Raw genomic sequence first — 18,840 nt, forward strand, 5'->3', positions numbered from 1 at the left:
CCCCCACGCCTGTGCCGCAGAGGTTAGGCCGGGCGGTGGTACCAGCTCTGTCGTTCCCCAGTAGTACCGTTCGGCTGGCTTGGGCCAGACCCGCGAGGCAGCACCCCAGGGCAAGGCGACCCTTCGTTTAGGCTCCGGTCTTGCACCCCAAATACCGATGCCCCCCTCGCCCGGGGCTGTCTGCCCGCCTCTCGGGATGCGGTCGAGCTCCGCCAAGGGCACGGCGCCGACCCCACGCCCTACACCCACGACCGCGGGGCGCGGAGCCGGCACCCAGCGGCGCCCTCATCCCGTGCCCGCCGGCCCCGGCTCCCTCCCCCCTCTTCCTTCCCCAGCGGCCCCCGCCTCCGCCGCCATGTTGTGGGGCTGACGCCGCCGCCGCGGGAGGAGGAGGAGGCGGCAGCAGCCCGTGCGGAGCAGGCGCTCACGGGCAGCGCAACAGGTACAAGCGGCGGGGCGGCCTGCAGCTCCTCCGCTTCTGGAGGAGCGGGGCCGCGTCCTGACCGGCCTCGTCCCCAGTGCGCGGGGGGGGCGGCCGGGAGAAGGGAAGGGAGGTGCAGTGCGAAGGGGGAGGGAGGCGAGCTCTGGCGGCGCGGAGCTGTCAGCCCGGCCGCCCCGCGGGGCCTCGCTGCGGGTCGGGGCGGCGGGGCACGGCTGGCCTCGGTGCTGCCGTGCGGGGAAGCGTCTGTTCTGCCGTCTTGTGAGCACAGCAGCCGCCTGGGCAGGGGGCGGGCGTGGGGGGAACAGTCGAGGTTTCTATTACGCCAAGCCGCTTTATTTGTATTTTGTGTCCCTTTGGAGGATGGTGGGATTTTGCGGTTTGGTTTCGGTTTTTAGGGGGTTTTTTGCCTCTTAAAAATAGCGTTTTGCATACGTTTCGCCTAGCCGGAGAGCGGCTGAGTTGCCCGACCCCCCGGCGAGGCCGAGAGTCCCCCCGCCGGCGGCGGGGCCGGGCGCTGTCAGGCAGCCGGGCTGGGCAGCGGCTCCTCCGCGGCCCCGCCGCGGTCCCGTCCCCGGCGGAAGCCGCTCCAACGTTTCTATGGGAACTGCTCTTCCCGGGGGGCCGGATTCATCGCCGGGCCGTGAAGTTTGGCCGGTGAGCTCCGCTGCCTGTCAGCGGGGCGGGGGAGGCGGCAGTCGGGGCAGAGCTGCCAGGAGCGACGGTAGCTCCTGCTGCTGGGGCTGCTGCTCGCCTTTGCTTTATTGCTGCTCTGCGAGGGGAAGAAATACCGGTGTCATTGCTCAGACAGCTCACTGTCTACCCAAGGGAGAGCTCTGGCGAGGTGAGGTAACCTCGAACTTTTAAGAGACCCCTATTTATTGTGATGATGGAGATTTTGTTTCTTGTAGTTACTCTGAAAAGCTAGAGTTTGGAGAAAGTGAGCTGGTTTCTGCAGTTAAAGTTTGTAAAGTGTTTTGTCTGTAAATAGACTGGCTTTCCGTGGTCTCACATGACGGCATGTAGTAATTAAGAAAATAAAATGAGGCTGAGATACTTGATTCGGTTCCCTAAACATTAAGACACTATTTTGAATACATTAAATGGTTTTCATAGCAGTTGACACTTTGACGTCTGTCGCACTGCAGAACTTGAAAGTAGATTGTGCTTTGTGTAGTACCTGCGATCTTTAAGTTAGGCTTACGGCAGTTCTGCTAAACATCACTTGGAAATTCCCCATCTGAAACACTGGAAGGAGAGGTTACAAGCTGCTCGCCCTTGCGTTCAGGCTGCCCTGTCGTATGCATCTCTTTGGGAAATGCGATGTTTCTTAAACTTGTTTTTGTTCCTGCTCGCCTGTGGTGGCGGTGGCAGCTCCCACGCTTGTATGTACACAGGAAAACGCACGAAGCATGTGAAGCGGTACGGCTTTGGCACGGTGTGGATAACATCAGTGGTACACAAAATGCACCTTACTTTCAAGAATTTAACATTGTTCATCTGCAATGTGATTGTAATTCAAAGACTGTAGCTGTAACAAACATCTGTGGCCACTGATGCAATGGTGATGTTTAGAAATAATGAGCATTAGGAACTAATTGGATAAATAGCTAGCTGGGCTTCATTCTTCTACTAAACTTTGTTAATTTTTGTTCTCATTTTTCCACTCTACCGTCCTTGTTTGGTTTGTCCGGTTTATTTTTATTCTGACTAAACTGAGAGAGACATTTATACCACTGTACCTCTGGATATTTAGAGAAACCTTAGTTCAGACTCTAGGCTCCGTGTGATGTTAAGAGAATCGCATGCATCCCTGCAAACATGGATTTAGGCTGTTCCACACTCTCTGCTATATGGAAATTGTGGTCACATGAGCATCCTGACTGAGGTACCTAAATTAGATCAAGTGAATATGCTTCTTTTAATTACTACCCTGAGGGAATTGTGTTTACTCTTTTTCTCCTCTGTCTGTACAAGATGTAAAGTATGGGATGTGTCCCTGACTGAGTTAGCTGCCACTGTAGTATAAACAAAGAGTATGTTCCTGTAGCACTAACAATAATAAAGATACTGTACCTATAGCTTGTTTGTGCTAATCACCATGTGGGGTCATCTACCGTAGGTGGTGGTGTGCTATCAGAGCTTTACGGCTCCTTATTTTTTTCACCATTCTTCTTGTGCGCAGAGTAAGCATGTAAAATTTGTGAAAATAGCATTTCAGGAGATTTAAAGTCTGGAGCTGTTCTCTTTGCCTTTTTAAAACTGGTTCAAAAGTTGAACATATTTCCTTTCGAGTGAAAGTAGGCCAGAAATCAACATTAAAAGTAAAGATCTCAAATATCTCAATTTTAAAAATAGATTTTAACTGCTTCCATTTACTTTAATTTACCTAAAATGTAGTCATAATTTCATTTCGAAGTGACTTCTGGAGATCATCTGGTCCAGCCCTCACTAAAAGCATGGCCAACTTAGATCAGGTTGCTCAGAGCCATGTCTAGTTGCATTTGGACTACCTTCAAGGGTGGAGATCCCACAACCTCACTGGGCAGCCCTCTCCAGTTTGGTATCCAAACTTGCTCAGAGTGCATCTCATCCCATTGCCCAGATTGTCAGTGAAGACATTAAACAGTACTGGCCATGGTATCAGCCCCTGTGGAACATAATTAGTTCCAACCAGATGGATTTTGGACTGTTGATCTCAGCCCCTTGAGTCTAGTGGTCAAGCTAGCTTCCCACTCTGTTTACAGTCAACCTATTCAAACTGTATTTCACCAGTTTGGCTCTAGGGATACTGTGGGTGACCTTGTTGAAAGCCTTTGTAAAGTCAAAACAAGCTGCTCTGCCCTCATCCACAGAGCCACTCATCTCTCAACACAGAAAGCTATGAGATGCATCAGGCGTGGTTCGTCCTGGATGGATGCATGCTGGCAGTTTCCCATCACCTTCTGGTTCTCCAAGCATCTGTAGATGGCTCCCAGGAGGATTTGCTCCATCATCTTTCCAGGGACTGACGTCAGACTTAGCAGCCTTTTGCATTGTTGAACTGTCTCTCTTGCCCTTCCAGAAGAAGGGTGTGATGTTTGCCTTTTTCCAATCATCAGCATCCTTGACCAGTCACCAAGACCTTTCAAAAATCATAGAGCTTAGTCTTGCAGTGACATCAGCCAGTGTTCTTGGCAGCGCTGGTGCTGTGATTTGTTCCACATAGGTGTATGCGACTGCTATACTTGTTTTCAAGTTACTTTATGTTGACTTCTGAAAGCTGCTTTCAGTTTGGTGTAGTGCCACATCTCTTGGCAAGGTATATTCTGGATCCCACCATGCTTTTAAGTTTTGGGGAGAAGCTTGACATAAACATAGTCCTTTTGTGAAAATTATGAGAGCAGTACGTTGCTGACTTTGTGAAGTTGCTTTTAGACTGGAGGGCTCATTTCACATGGCTGAATGATGTGGCAAAGTCGATGACCTTTCTTTACCTTTCTCATCTTTAAGTGATGATTGGTGATTATAAAGATAACAAAGATAATGTATAGCTAATTAGAGAATTCTCTTTTTTTTATGACTGACTGACCTATTTCAAGCACTATCACTTGTCAGTAAAATGCTTAACACAAAGTCTACTTTGAGGCTGAGAGGTTGACCCTAGGTATGGGGTGAAATGGGGTAGGTACTGTCTTCTTTTTGGCTTTAAAAACGTGTTATCACCCTTTAACTTCACCTTTTAAAAATGCATTTTTCTTGCGTACCCTGGTTGGTGACAGATGATGAAACAGACTATTTTGGGGGCAGCATTCTTGTTAGAGTGCCTGGTCAGATTTTTGGAAGTGCCAGGCAGCTGGTTTAAGTGACCACAAAATTTTCAAATGCTTAGTTGCAGATGCCTGGAAATCTGCCTCTGGAAATCTGTTTTTGAATCCTGATCAGCATAGAACTGGGAGGCTTACCTCTACTTGTAAGTTCAAGTTCCTTCCAGCAGTGGACCAACGTAAACTGAAATTTTAAGCCAGCTGTGAGCAGTGCCACTAGTGAAGCCTTGTTTTCTGCAGCGTTGGCTGTCTGAATCTAATCAGATGTAAGCTTGTGTTGAAGTTCTTCTCACCGTCAGTATGTTTAGAACATCTTGCAGCTCTGGATTGTCCGATGTCTAATATTGGTACTCAAACATACAAGAGTCTTTCTCATTAATGGAGGCACTAAATTTGGTAGTGTCTTCTCTGTCTGGTTGCCTGTTTTCATGAATCTTGTAAACAGTTAAGATCTTTGCAAAGTCCACCCTTCTGTTAAGTTTGGCTCATGTTGGATGATGGGATTCATCAAAGTACACATTAACTACTCGTGTCTCATACCCTTAGAAAGCCAAGCTAAGAATTTAAGCGTGCTAGTTACTAGCATGTAACTCCTTTCATTGATTAACTATCAGGATTTATTTTTTTTATTCTCAGATTTATTTAAGGGTAAGTCTTTCTCTAGGAAACAAGATAGGTGACTTTATTTCATGAGGCATCTTTGATTATTCTTACATCCATGCATACTTTGTTTCATTGCCTATTGCAGGATCATACAAAGGCTGTAGTAACTTATTCTTCTGGTACTGTTTTACCATTAGCACCAAATGTTCAAAAGCTGAGGTTTAGGTCACTTAAAAATAATAAAGTAAAAGTGGAGCTGATGAAATCTCTTTTTTTTTTTCAAATTCAGAATATTCAAGACTTTGTCAATATAGGAACACAGCCTGGCTAGGTTGGTTACTTGGATCTTAAAGTAATGGATTGAACACATAGATAGATGAGCACAGTGTTGTGTAAATCTTATTTTCAGAACACCACACGAAATTCAAATGATGTAACGTGATGACACTGGCAGCACAACCCATTGGAATTACCTAATAGAGGACAATTACCTGAGAACTATTTTTAAATGTTTTTGCAGTTACAGATAGGTGAAAAAACACGGTTGATCCAGATAAGTCACATCATCTTTGGAATGGTGATTCTGAGAGCAGCCAGTTTTACTTGAGACTTTTTGATACGGGATGTTGTTGCTTCAGCTTCAGAAATAGCAGATAATAATTCTGAGCTGGCTCTTCTAGTGAAAATTTTCAAGGCTGATGCAAGTGGACCTTGTGAAATTCTGTGGCACCAGTCATGAGTGATATTTGCAGTTAGTGATTCAACAGCATACACATGAAGTAAGGGAAGAACAGGAAATGGGAGTTATTCTTTGTTTCTAAAAATATTGCAATTGGAATGCAAAAAAATGACCTCTAATGGCTATACTAATAAATCTATCAAGAATCAGAGCTGATGTAAAGAATACTTTTAGTCTTATCTTTCAAAGGTCAAGAATTTTACTAATCAAAATCTAAAACTCTCTTGCTGTTTCCACTATACTCTTAGTGTAGTCATAATATTATGAGTTTCTTAAGATAAGGACAAGTGTCTTACTAACTGAGATATACTTTTGCTCATAGGGACTTTATGTGACATTGAGATGTGTGTCTAACTCAGGTGATAATTGATTCCCTAAGTTCACGAAATTAATTTGTAGTCGGCAAAACTATTACTGTATGCTGTAGAGTTTAGCGTTAAAGGTTAAGAGACCAAATTTCAACTGGATGCTTTGAAGGACTGTTCTTGCTAATACAGCGTGGATGGGACTGAGAGCTGGGCCAGAAGCAGGAGGCTTCAGCTGGGGCAGGCAGGAGGTGCTGTGGCCATGCTGCCTGGGTGCCATGTCCAGCCTGGGACCAGTGTGCCTCCCAGGGCTTCCATACTGGGTGGGATCTCTGGGACCTCCATTACACCCATGCTCTTCTATCTCGCTTTGGGGAATGCATTTTTAGCCATCCGTTGCCCATCTGAAAAAATGCTATCTAGATAATTTTTCTTGGTTTGACTGCCTTATGCTGGTCTTTGCTTTTTCGTCCCATGAGATTTCCCTGGGGTTTGTTTCATCAAAGATAAACTACACTTCTTTGCTTTAAAGGCCTCTTGTGGCCTGTCTCCTCTCAGCTTGTCATCTCATTCAGTTTTGAGAAGTTAAGCCTGCGATGGTTTTGTGCACCTGCCCAGCTTGAAAACAGATACCTAAAATGTGAATCCAAGTCTCGCTGAATGTTTTACCTTCATTAGTTTTACAAATAGTGAAAGATTGTTCTCTGCTGAGCATAGAAAACTGCCCGCGTGTTCTGTATCTTTTGTTTTATGCTTAGCTGTAGCAGTCCATTAGATGAGCTGTGTGTTTTGCCCTGTTATCTGGAACTGAAAGCCAAGTAACAAGTTAAGTAGCAGCTCTTGTATCATAAGGAGAAGGTAACGTAAGAATTCTTATGTTGGTTTTTTTGTTTGTTTGTTTTTTCTGTTAGGAGGCAGATTTCGCTAGTGCTCCTGATGGAAGGGCAGGAGGGGGCTCAAAAATTTCCTCTAAGATGACAAGATTTCAAATGGATAAGCACTTAAGTAATATGTTCTGAATATTTCCAGTCATGATTGAAGTAAGAAAATAACAAAAAGAAGAGAAAACTCATCAAAGATGTATATTTTTCTGAAGTCCACATTGACATAAATTAGGAGTCGCAATGTGGAAGTGGAGAACTGCAGGTATCAAGGTGTGTGGACCTCACCTCACCAAACAGCATCGTAGGGCTTTTTTACAATACTTGCAAATAATTAGATGTGAGAATTGATGTGTCTCAAAACAGGATCTAGAAAAAACAGCATATGGAGCGAGGAGTCATGTAAATCAGAAAGTAGGAAGCAAAAAAGACACGTGTGTATTTTAAGTTGCCACCCATTCAGGAACAAGGGTATCTCAGCTCTCTGGAAAGGTTGTGATATGCAGCCTGGAGTTCCTTCTCAAAGGCAGAAGCTCAAAGCCTTTAAAACAAATCTTATAAATAATCTACCCTGTGCTTTTTGCTTTTTTTCTTTTTTCTTTTCCTTTTTTAAGTAAAGCAAGCAGAGGTGGTGCTGTCTCTCTGTCTGGCATCAGGTTAGTGAATGTATTCTTCCAGGGCGTGACAGAGCTGGGTTCAATTCCCATCTTTTCCTGAGGAAGTTCTTGTATGCGTCTCCTGGGAGAATGGCCAGGGATTTAAACAGTGAGCTTCCTGATGTGGGCTTCTCATTCCCTCCTTCTTCAAAATTTCTTCTTCTTTCCAAAGAAGCATCGAAGCTGCAGGGGCATGGACAGAGAGGGACCCGTGGCTCTCTGGCTTAATGCTAGAGAATTTCATGTAGGAGGTTGAAGTCCTGAGTTGACATTACTATTCTGAACACTGTGCATGGGTTTCCTTAAATGACTGTGCAATAAAATGTGGGAAAGCCTTCTCCTAGGAGGAAGGAAAGATCGGTTTCAATCTCCAGAGACAGAGGAGAGAGTTGAACTGGGTGTTGATACTTTGAATGGGTGCTTTCACAGCTGAGCAGCTGTGTAAGAAAGGGAGTAAACCCATCAATACTGACCACACAATTATGTTTTTTAAACAGAAACAGAGATTCTTGTATTTTGTGTGGCATCCATTTTGCATGGTCAGTTTATTCAGAAAGCCTGTTAGTCAGGCAAGGTGGGCAGAAGGATATTTGTCAGAAAAAAATACTTTGTGCATTCTGTCTGAATCACTGTTTGGAAGCAAGTTGCTCTGTAATAGTGAGCAAGGGACTTAGTACCATAGGGTTAAGTAGTAAAATATTTACACTGTTTTTCTTGAAATGTCAAAATATTAACTAAGGCTTGCAGTACTCATCCACAGTAACAGAGGGGAGCAGGAAGAGCTAGCCATCGGGGATCAACTTCTTCGTTTTGTTACTAATGTCATTCGTTATCAGAGTGGGTGGACTTCGTGAAGCTGGCCACAGTACATTTTGAAAAGGCCATGTCACTGTGTATAACTCCACTGTATAAAGGAGATAAATTCTTGGCCTGCCAAAATGTTGTGTTTTCTTTTTTTTTTTTTTTTTTAAAATTGGTAAACTTTTCTACCGATAGGCCTTGAACAAGGAGAAATTTTAGACTGTGCTGGTTTATAATGCCTTACTAATGCTTATTATTCTCTGATTTTCAAGAGGATAATCCAAAAAAAAAAAAGCATAGAACAACTACATGAGCTATTACAACACTGTCACTGTTTGCTTTGCAAACACTGATGAGCAGTTGTGTTGTCCAGATCTACAGGTGTTGCAAAGAGTCAGTCAACTAGTACTGCAATCTCTGTCCTTGCTAATTGGTTCTTACAGCAAAAATCTGCTATATATCTTCTTTCCATCCTTGAGAAAAGCAAAGGAGTAGTAGTGTATCCATACATGCTGCTTCTACGGTATCTACTGCTTTCTTCCAGTTAAAACTGGTGGGACAGAGCCTGATGCGCCAGACCTTCGTTCCTCCTAATACTGTGTGGCTGTGGTTTTTCTGAGAATTATTTTGGAAAAAAAAAATTGATTCAAGTATTAACAACAATTGTGGTAAGACTGTTTTTCATAAAAAGGCAGTATGCCTATGGTGGAAAAAAAAGCTTTTTCTTTTCCCATTTTCCTGCAGTCTGCCCAGCTCTAATGTTTTCTAATGCTTTCAGCATGGTCGTAAGGTCCCCTCTCCTTCTTGCAATCTCCTCGTTTCTTTACTCAACTTGTATTGGCTATAAGGAACACTGAGAGAGGGAGCAGAAGTTGCAGTTTGGCAGGTCAGATTGTGAAAACAATTAGTGCTTTAAACATAGGGACTAGGCAGATGGTTTGTTTACAAGAACTTGCCGTTCTGCTATTTAAACGTAACATCCAAGTTTTCCTGTTTTCACCCTAAATGGCAGCAGGGCTTAATGTCATCTACAGGGATGTCTGATCCTGTTTTGTTACAACGTGGATTTCATGCTGTGGCTGCCAGTTTCTTACGACTGATAACTGAGTTCACCAAGCGCCTCTCCTAGAACATTTTGCAGAAAAAAATAATTTTCTGTGAGATACTCTGGTTGTGATGGCCATTTTTTCATTTATATAATCTTTTTGGGACACTAGTTGTAGTCTTTTGATTTTTTTTTCTTCAGTAAATGTTTTTTATAAGGCATTGGGTTTCTCTGTAGTATTGTGTAAAAAGGGAAATGTACAGCTTTCACTTTGGTTAATGATTAAAAGTTACCAGAGTTTTTAAAAAAAAAAAGTAAGTTTGGCCTAAAGTGAGAATATTTTGCTGAGATTTCCCTTGGTAAATAAGTGATGCACACCTGTGTCCTAAAGGTGCAAGGTGCTTTTACAGATAGTGACTAGAGCAACTTTATTTGGAATTTATGAAAATAAGCTGCATTTAGCTTTGATATATGCATAATATCCAAGCCTTTTGGGCCTGCTGTGAAAATGTAGAAGACAGAATACTTACTGAGGGCAAGCTCCATTCTTTGGGAAGGATTGTTTCCACAGATCTTTGAAAAATGCATGTAGACTTTGAGTTTACTGGGCTGTTTCCTCCTTCCCTAAAAAATTGAATAAGGGAAAATTATGTTGCAGTGATACTTTTATTTTTCCTTTTTTTTTTTTTACCTTTCGGTACAACTTCAGAATCTGTCACAGATTTTCTTCCCAGAGAAGCAAATTTCTCTTCCCAGAGAAGCATGCGTGCTTGATGTAACCCTGATGAAACAGATCTGTGCAAAGGGACAGAACGGGGTCTCAGTGGTGGTGCGATCTGAAATCCTGTAAAAAAAAAAAAAAAAAAAGGTACTTTTTACAAGGGCATGTAGTGATAGGACAAGGGGCAATGGCCTTGAGCTGAAGTAAGGTACGTTTAGATTAGATATTAGGAAGAAATTATTTGTTGTGAGGATGGTGAGACATTGGAACAGGTTGCCCAGAGAAGTTGTGGATGTCCCCTCCTGGAAGTGTTCAAGGCCAGGCTGGATGGAGCTTTGGGCACCCTGGTCTGTGATTCCTGGTTGCTTCTGTAAGGTTGTAGTTTTCGGTATTATGTGTGGGGGTTAATGTAGGAGGGTTTTGGTGCCCTTCAGGTCTAGTGTTTTAAAATATGACAAGATCTGCCTATAGACATAATAGTGAGACGACAGAGCTAAATCATGGTTTAATCTCATCTCATTGGTGTGATGTGCTCTTAGTGCAGATCTGTTGGGCAGTTCCCTCTTGGTTTTGGACCTAAGCTTGGTGCATCTACATGGCAATGCCCAGTGCAGACTTACCAGGCTGGGTCAGCCCAGGCTTGGGAAACTTGGCAAATTTTCAGGTATGCTGAAAAAACCTGTGTTGATAATTTGGGCTGGGCATTATTTTTGAGAGTGCTGCACTGGAACAGAATATCAAACAGTGTGGTATTAGAAACATCTGATGTTAGACTCTTTGTTTTGAGAGGACAGATAGTGCTATGGATGATAACTTGGGTGTGCTGTATTCAGTGTCCTGGCTACGGTTTCTAGTTCTGCTTGATGTGAGCTATGAAACTTCTATGATTACAGAATGTTTTGGGTTGGAAGGGACCTTTAGAGATCATCTAGTCCAACCTCCCTGCCATGGGCAGGGACACCCTCCACTAGACCAGGTTACCCAAAGCCCCATCCAACCTGGCCTTGAACACTTCCAGGGAGGGGGCATCCACAGCTTCTCTGGGCCACCTGTTCCAGTGCCTCACCACCGTCACAGTTAAGAATTTTTTTTCCTAACATCTAATCTGAATCTGCCCTCTTCCTATTACTCCACGCCCTTGTAAATAGTGCCTCTCCAGCTTTCCTGTAGACCCCTTTGGGTACTGGAAGGCTGCAGTAAGGTCTCCCTGGAGCCTTCTCTTCTCCAGCCTGAACAACCCCAACTCTCTCAGCCTGTCCTCATAGGAGAGGTGCTCCAGCCCTCAGATCATCTTTGTGGCCTCCTCTGGACTCACTCCAGCAGGTCCATGTCTTTCTTATGTTGGGAGCCTCAGAGCTGGATGGAGTACTCCAGGTGGGGTCTGACGAGAGCGGAGTAGAGGAGGAGAATGTTTTGATGCAGTCCAGGGTAGATATCACTTGTCTTACACATTAGTGAAAGGTAGTTGCCTGTATATGGAGCTGTCAGTAACAGTGGGCTGGAGTTACCCTGACTGATGAAAATGAACCGGGAACACGTGTGCTCCGTAGATGCAGAGCTTTCATAAATAGGAAAGACTCTCACCAAGCTAATGTGAGGGCTTCGACCTCAAAACTTTCCAGCTGAAAAATACAATATAGTTGAGACTTGGGGACATCAAAATGAGGGAGAGGTGGTTTACACGTTTTGTATGCATGAAGCTGCCCAGGTTAATTCTCCCACTTGTGGTCAGCAGTTGGGAGTTTAGAAAGCCAATATGTATGAGCCATTTCAGCAAAACCAAATAAGGCAAAGTCAGGCTTTCTCTATAGCTGTAAGTTGTATAAAGTATTTTAAAAATATATCTTAAGATTTTGGGCTTTAAGAATTAATCAGTTTGTTATCAGACTTGTATTGTCTGATAATTATCTGACTTGTATTGTGAGGCCTCACCTTGAGTACTGTGTGCAGTTTTGGGCTCCACAGTGTAAGAAGGATATAAAAATATCAGAATGTGTCCAACGGAGGGCAACAAAGATGGTGAAAGGACTAGAGGGCAAGACTTACGAGGAGCAGCTGAGGATACCACGTCTGTTCAGCTTAGAGAAGAAGAGATTGAGGGGTGACCTCATTGCTGTCTACAGCTTCCTCATAAGGAGGAGCGACAAGGGAGGTGCTGGTCTCTTCTGTCTGGTAATAGGACATGGGGAAATGGCCTAAAGCTGCGTCAGAGGAAGTTAAGATTGCGTATTGGGAAAAAGTTCTCCACTGAGAGGGTGGTCATGCACTGGAACAGGCTCCCCAGGGAAGTGGTCGTGGCCCCAAGCCAGTTGGTGTTCATGAAGTGTTTGGACAACGCTCTTAGATGGTTTAACTTTTAGGTTGTCCTCTGTGGAGTCTGAAGTTGGATTTGAATGATCATCATGGGTCCCTTCCAACTTGGATATTCTGTGGTTCCATAATTCTTTTGTAATTACTCATTTTAAAAACCCTAAAAGCCATCTCAAAATTAGAGAATAAAAGATGTTGGAAAAAAGATCAGATGTGTAGCCTTTATCCAATAAGACTGTAAATCTAGAACAAGTCCATGCAGGTGGAAATCTGTCGAGGCAGAGCTCTGCTGAGATTTGCTCTGTTGATTCTGGGGATGTTCACCACCATCTTGCTTCTGTGTCGTGGTTTCGGGTTCTCTTTTAGCCCTTGACAGAACAGCTTTTGCAGAGAAATGTGCTGTTGAAATGTTTAACAACATTGGAAGCATTTTTCAGCAAAGCTATATATAGATTTCAAGTGTCTCTTGGTAGGTTGCTGGTAAGGCCTAGGAAGGGATGCTGGAAGCAACCTAAAAATACTCCAATTTGTTTTAGAACTCATGTCTTGGAATAGAGCCACACTTCCTTTTTTCATCTTTCTGCAGCTCATACCTAATGTCACCCTGAGAGATCATTTGGGCTCGCCAATCATTCCATTTACTTTTTTTAATATATATATATATGTATATGTGTGTGTGTATACACAAATTTATGTATGTATAATGTATATAAAAAATCCCTGGAATGTCAAGTGTCTTAATGACCCTGGTCTCTAATGTGTCAGATTAAAAAAAAAAAATATATATATATTCCTCATTGGACAATTATATAAGCAACACAGAGCCAGATAACTTCCGATAAAATATTCATTCATTTGGGGCAGACCAGGTACACATGCGGCTGTGAGGTTTAGAAAAGACCCAGTGAGAATGATTGATTTGTGGCCTATTACAGTAGCATGATTTTAGATGTTATTTATAGGATATATAAATAATAATACAAGTAATATATAAACATATAAACAAATATAATAATAATGTAAAATATATTTGTTAACAACTGATCCCAGAGATTTTTATTTTCATTGCAGAAATGTGCAATAAATACAAAAAATGCTTTCCTGTCCACACATGAAACCAGACTGCTTTCCAGTTGTGTGATTTTTGTGATGAGATGTGCAGGAGTTTCCTTGCAGGGGGAGGCAGTGTGGGGGATGTGATATTTCTGTACTTAATATTAAAATTTGTGGTTATATTGAGTGGTGAAGGGGTTTTTTTTGGTGGGGGGAAAAGATTTGGTGTCTTAAGAGGCAGTGACAGGGGGATCTGAGATGTGATTTTTATTTTTAAGTTAAAATAAAAGGTTCATTTTTGTAGCTTCATCCTGAACACAGTTTCTCCATGTAGAGCACAGGATAATGATGTATAAATTTAAGTATTTAATTAAAATTATCTCATCCAAAGCAAAAGCTCGCTGCATTGTCTTAGTTCTGTGTTTGTATAGTGGTGCTTCTGCTTATCCCTCAGATAAGTATTAGTGAATATTTTGCAATTCTAAAGAATTAAGAATATTAATACAGGAACTCTTGAAAGGATACATACTAGAAAAACAAAGAAAGACATTCTGAAAGTAAATTATATTAGACTCCTTTAAATGCTGCTTTTGAGTCTTTATGTAATAGCTCAAGAGAGGGCATAAACTTCATTATGTTAGTTATGGGTGATTACAAATTTTTATTAGGACAAGTCATTTTTTTTAATATATCACGTAAGAGTGTTTTCTTTATAAGTAGTGCATGGAATAGTGGAATGGGTGAATTCGAATGATAATTGTTCTTCCACTTTTCTCAGCAGAAGCATTCAGTTACGGAGCTGTGCATTGAACTTTTTTTATGATATGCATAAATACTTACCAGGGAGAGCTGGAAAAAGATCTGCTGGGACCCTGAGTCTGTCCTCCTGCCAGGAGAGGGCTGTTCTCCACACCATATGTTCTGACATGTTGTCAACTGTTTGTGTACATTATGCAGCAGTTGCTAAACAGTTGGTACTGTTTTCCTTTAAGAATGTGCCACTAGGTTCAGGACTGCACTGCATACCCTATTAAAAAAAAAAAAAAAAAAGAAGAAAAAAAAAATTCCCCCACCCCCTCCCAAATGTAAATTCAGCTTGTTCAGCAGCAGCCTGAAGCCTGGCATTGTTTGCTATCGGAAGTGTGAGCTAAAGGGGACAGACATTCCCCCTGCTCAGCGGGAGCGCAGAGCTACGTTTTGCCCTTGTTGCATTATTAATCGCACAATGTTTTTATGTTGCAGATGGCTAAGAGCTAGCAAGGAATATTCAAGACCATGATGGCTCAGTTTCCCACAGCCGTGAATGGTGAGTAGCTCGGGTCGGTTTGTTTAGGTAGGGGTTGGGAGCACTTGTCTTTATTTTATTGTTGTTTGGGTTTTTTTTTTAAATATGCTGATTTCAGTACCTGCAGCAGCGTTATGGTCAGTTTGCTGCAGATAGCTTCCTGTAGCTGAACTTGTACTGTAAGACGGAGGAATTGAGTAGAAGCATTACTGCAGTGTAATTTGGAGTACAGATATGCCTGGAGCATCTAGTAATCTCAGATCGTTTAAAGGGTTGAGGAATGTGTGACTTGTAGTGTGAATACTGTCTGACTTCAAGTGAGGAATATGCTAAGTAATAGTTGATTGAACTTGCATACCTTTCCTGTTACGTAATTCAGCACAAAATGTGTTTCATTATATTACGCTATTTATTTTAAACCAAAATATTTGAATGTGTTAAGGAATTTGCTACCTTGACTAAAATAATCAGTCTTTCTCAAAAAAAAAAAAAAATTTCCTCTTGATTCTGTGCCCCATCTACTATAGCAACTTTGGGATTTGTCTCTTGGTGATTTCCTTTCAAAGACATGAGAGAGATGAAACTTTAAAATTCTTTGTGTGTGTATGTATGTGTTGGAGCTCTTTATTTCTACAGCAAGCTTATTTGTGAAGACACAATTTGTAGTATCTGATGAGAAATTTGATGTTTACATGTTGTTGTTACAGAGCTGGCCAAAATGAAGAGACAAGTATAGGAACAATGCTTTGCACTTCAGACATTCCATATAGGGAATATTTCTCCCGATAAAAATAGGGAAATAGATATAAGAAAAAGTATTTCTTATTTAATTTATCTGTGAAGGTTAATGCAGGACTGGGGAGGTCTTTATTTAACTAATTTAGAAAATCATCACTGCTGACATTAATTAGGTAAGGGGAAGTGTGTTTTGCGTAAGAATAATGTTCAGATTTCAAATTAAGCCTCTGTTTTACACATCTGTTTCACGTGCGCATAAAACATTTTATGAAAAAATAATTGGTGTGATCAACACCTTTTTTATACAGTCAGCTACAGTTTGTTCCAGACTTCATTTCACAGAGACTTAACAATAAAAGAGAAATAAAAGGAGTCAATATATTGTATATAATAGGGAAAAAACTAAACACCAGATTATTTTTTTTCTACTTTCATGGACATAATGAAAAAGCATTTTTTTGAATTGCCACATGCTTTTTGCTCCTCAACTTAAACTAACAAAACCTCTCTTCAAGGAGGATACAGATTTATGTTCTTGCTGGTCTCCATGGTTGATTTATGCATAAACTATTTGGTGTCTTTTTGGTTTGGCTTTTTACTCCTTGGTTCTGGTGGAGGATTGCAAGTATATTGACAGCACTGAGCATGTACATGACTTGATCTCAGAAGTCTTAGTTTGGGAGAGCAATCCTTTCCTTGATCTGAAATCCCTTGGGCAGTACTGTCCACCACTCGCAAAAGGAACGGTGCCACAAGATGCAGCCTTTCCCCTCGCAGGATTTTACTGTGTTGAAAAACACAGTGAGAGGATGCAAGTAAGAGTAGGAGAGATACCAGACAATAGTTAAACTATTCCTCACAGAATATGTCAATGACTGTATGTAGTTTTGCAGTCATATTTCTTATCAGGATGGATTAAATTTCAAACAAGTCAGGTGGGAAAAAAAGTAATGTGATTTCCTGGTAAATACTGAGCAACCTTTGCTGTTGAAATTGTTCTTCTCTAATCTGTGTTCCTCTGCCCTGTTACTTACTACCACTGTTGTTTGCATTCAAAGTAGATCACCTGCATTCACCACTCATTGCTCAATGGAAACCTCTAATTATGTTGCTAGACCTTGGTAGTGACTTCAAGCAGGAGATGAAGAATGAGGTTATGCGTGAGGCAACTAAACCATTAGGCATTGCTGCAGCCTGAGAGCACTGGCTGCCTGCCACACCTTTGTATTAGCAGAGCGTTGACCCTTTCCTTCTATATCCTTCTAGTGGAAAATGGTGTTTTTCTTCTGGGGAAAAAACCTCTTGTCAAGGTACAATATTCGTAGCTTTTAGTTCATTAGTAATATAAGGCATGAAGTAGTTTCTGGTTTAGGATTATTTTTGGCATTCAGTGTTACGGAAAAGTGAGTGGAGAGCATGGAGTGGGTGTGTGTACAAGTGAGTGATTACGACACAGGGTGTCACCGAGTTCGAGCACTGCAGGGTTCAAATGACAAAGCATGATACTCAGATCATCTCTGACAAATACAAGTAGAAGATGCTCCAACACTTTATTTACCAACCTAAGCAGAGAAAGGGAAGTCCGTGCAGGACCTCAAGACGGAAGGGTGACTGAGTAGTGCGCTTGAGTTCCAGTTGAGGGACTCAACCTCATTGAAGGCACCTTGAGCTTTTACTCAGAGCTACTGCCTCCACCAGAGCAGGCTCCCAAGATTCTCCAGCCTCAGCCATGTGGCTGATGGCCAAACTGTGACTGGCATATTCTTTTTTAATTATGTGGCCACATGTAACTTCAGCTCATTGAGGTGTTGTGTGCTCTAGGGGCACACGCTCTTGCTAGACTGCTTACATTTCTTCTCTAAAGTCATGAAAGGACACAGTGAACAGAAGGGAGTTCCCTTTGGCTCTCCATTTCTGTCCAAGGTGACCTTTGTGGATGCCTTACTAACAGGCTGGAAATTCAAAGTGGAAAAGCAGAACTTAGAGTGCATGTTGCTTTTTCTGGAACTCAGGGCAGACCTGCCAGTTTTTACAAATTTATCTCCCGTCCAAAATGTAAAGGTTGTGGTGACATTTTATATGAACCGGCAAGGCTGGGTAACATAAGTTTCTTCTTAAGTTTGTTTGTGTATACAAAATATACATAGAGCAGCAGATGGATCGCAGACGTTTATTTCCGTGGAGTCCAGTTCTATCAAAGAGCCACTCCTGGCATATCCATCTCCTCAGTCCTCAAACATGATCAAGGGTTCCCTACTGAGGATTTAGTTTTATCCTGTAACTGTCTGACTATTGATCATTATCTCTGTGAAAATGACAAAACAAACCCAGTTTCTGCTGGTTTATTCTCCTTACATACAATTCTCCATCTGGACAAAACTTTCTTAGGAATTCATCCCAAGTCTTGCGAAAGCTTTTGGAAATGGCATTTAGTTACACTAAATAACAAATACCTTCAACAATTGTATTTCTAAAGAAGGAGTTAATACACTAACCACAAACAACAGTTAAAAGGATAAAGGTTTTAATAGGTTAAAAGGCAGTTCCACTGAATTTGTCTCCGTTATTGTTGTCTTTATCTCAGAGCAGGAAGAAGTAGCCCTCACTGCCACGGGATTCCTTTTTTACAGCTGGAGAGCAGTTGCAAGATGTTGCTGTTCTCCTAACTTGCCGCCTTCTGTAGGCTAGATTTATTTTTTTTTTTTCCAGGGCTTAATATCCATACTGATGCTGGGTCTTGGGTTGGGGAAATTTAATCTTGACGGTCCAGCTGGAACAAGGAAAGCAGTATTTGCCGATCAATATCTTTCACATTGTTTCCTTAAGTACCATTGGAATTTTTGGGCTGTGCTTTTTTTGTTTATGTTTTTATTTGTCCTGCCTCTTCCCTCCTACCACCTGTTTCCTTTTGATACAATTTTTTTGTGGTCCAGCAGGAAAATACCTCTGATAAACCGAGGTGCAATAACTCATTTCACATGCTTTTTAACCTTCGTAAGTCAAACCGGGTTTTATGCTGCTGCGAACAGAACTGAGTTTTGTGTCCCCACACTTAGGTGTGTTGGAGACTAGAGTAGACATGAATGGGTTGAATGAGGTCCTGGTTCCACTGATGTCAAGGGTAAAACACTCACTGATGCTAAGTTCTGCTGCATCTTCTCTATTAAAAAAAGTCTTTCAAGATCTGTGGTCTGAATTTGTTTGAATTAGGAGGAACCCTGGTTATCACAGTTCAGTTTAAAACTACTTGAATGCAACCTGACTCTTCACCTTGTGTGCACTGTAGATATGGAAACTGTAGACTTGGCTATCAACAAGTGTAGATAAAGATACTAAGCTGAGTTAGACCCTGCAAAGAAAGTATCAGAACTTGTTCTGCCATCTAAAAGAAGGAAAAGGAAATAAATTCTAAGACAAGGACAAATATTTCCTGTGACCTTACTTGTAAATTAATCCTT

The 18,840-nt window shown here is 42.0% G+C and overlaps 1 protein-coding gene across 8 annotated transcripts in view; it reads left to right on the forward strand.

Annotated features, from left to right (window-relative positions):
- The first annotated feature begins 343 nt into the window (after positions 1-343).
- The window catches only part of ITSN2 (intersectin 2), an 83,806-nt gene continuing 65,309 nt past the window's right edge, over positions 344-18,840 (forward strand). For 4 of the 8 annotated variants that reach the window (XM_054822571.1, XM_054822573.1, XM_054822576.1 and 1 more), the window contains exons 1-2: positions 344-442; positions 14,602-14,665. In XM_054822571.1, coding sequence (XP_054678546.1) covers positions 14,635-14,665 — 31 coding nt within the window. In that variant the 5' untranslated portion in view covers positions 344-442; positions 14,602-14,634. Of the gene's footprint in view, positions 443-849; positions 1,284-14,601; positions 14,666-18,840 lie in introns of those variants that run through there. The other 4 variants (XM_054822574.1, XM_054822577.1, XM_054822575.1 and 1 more) reach the window with 4 other exon arrangements.

This window comes from Grus americana, chromosome 3, assembly GCF_028858705.1.
Source record: "Grus americana isolate bGruAme1 chromosome 3, bGruAme1.mat, whole genome shotgun sequence".
NCBI lineage: Eukaryota > Metazoa > Chordata > Aves > Gruiformes > Gruidae > Grus > Grus americana.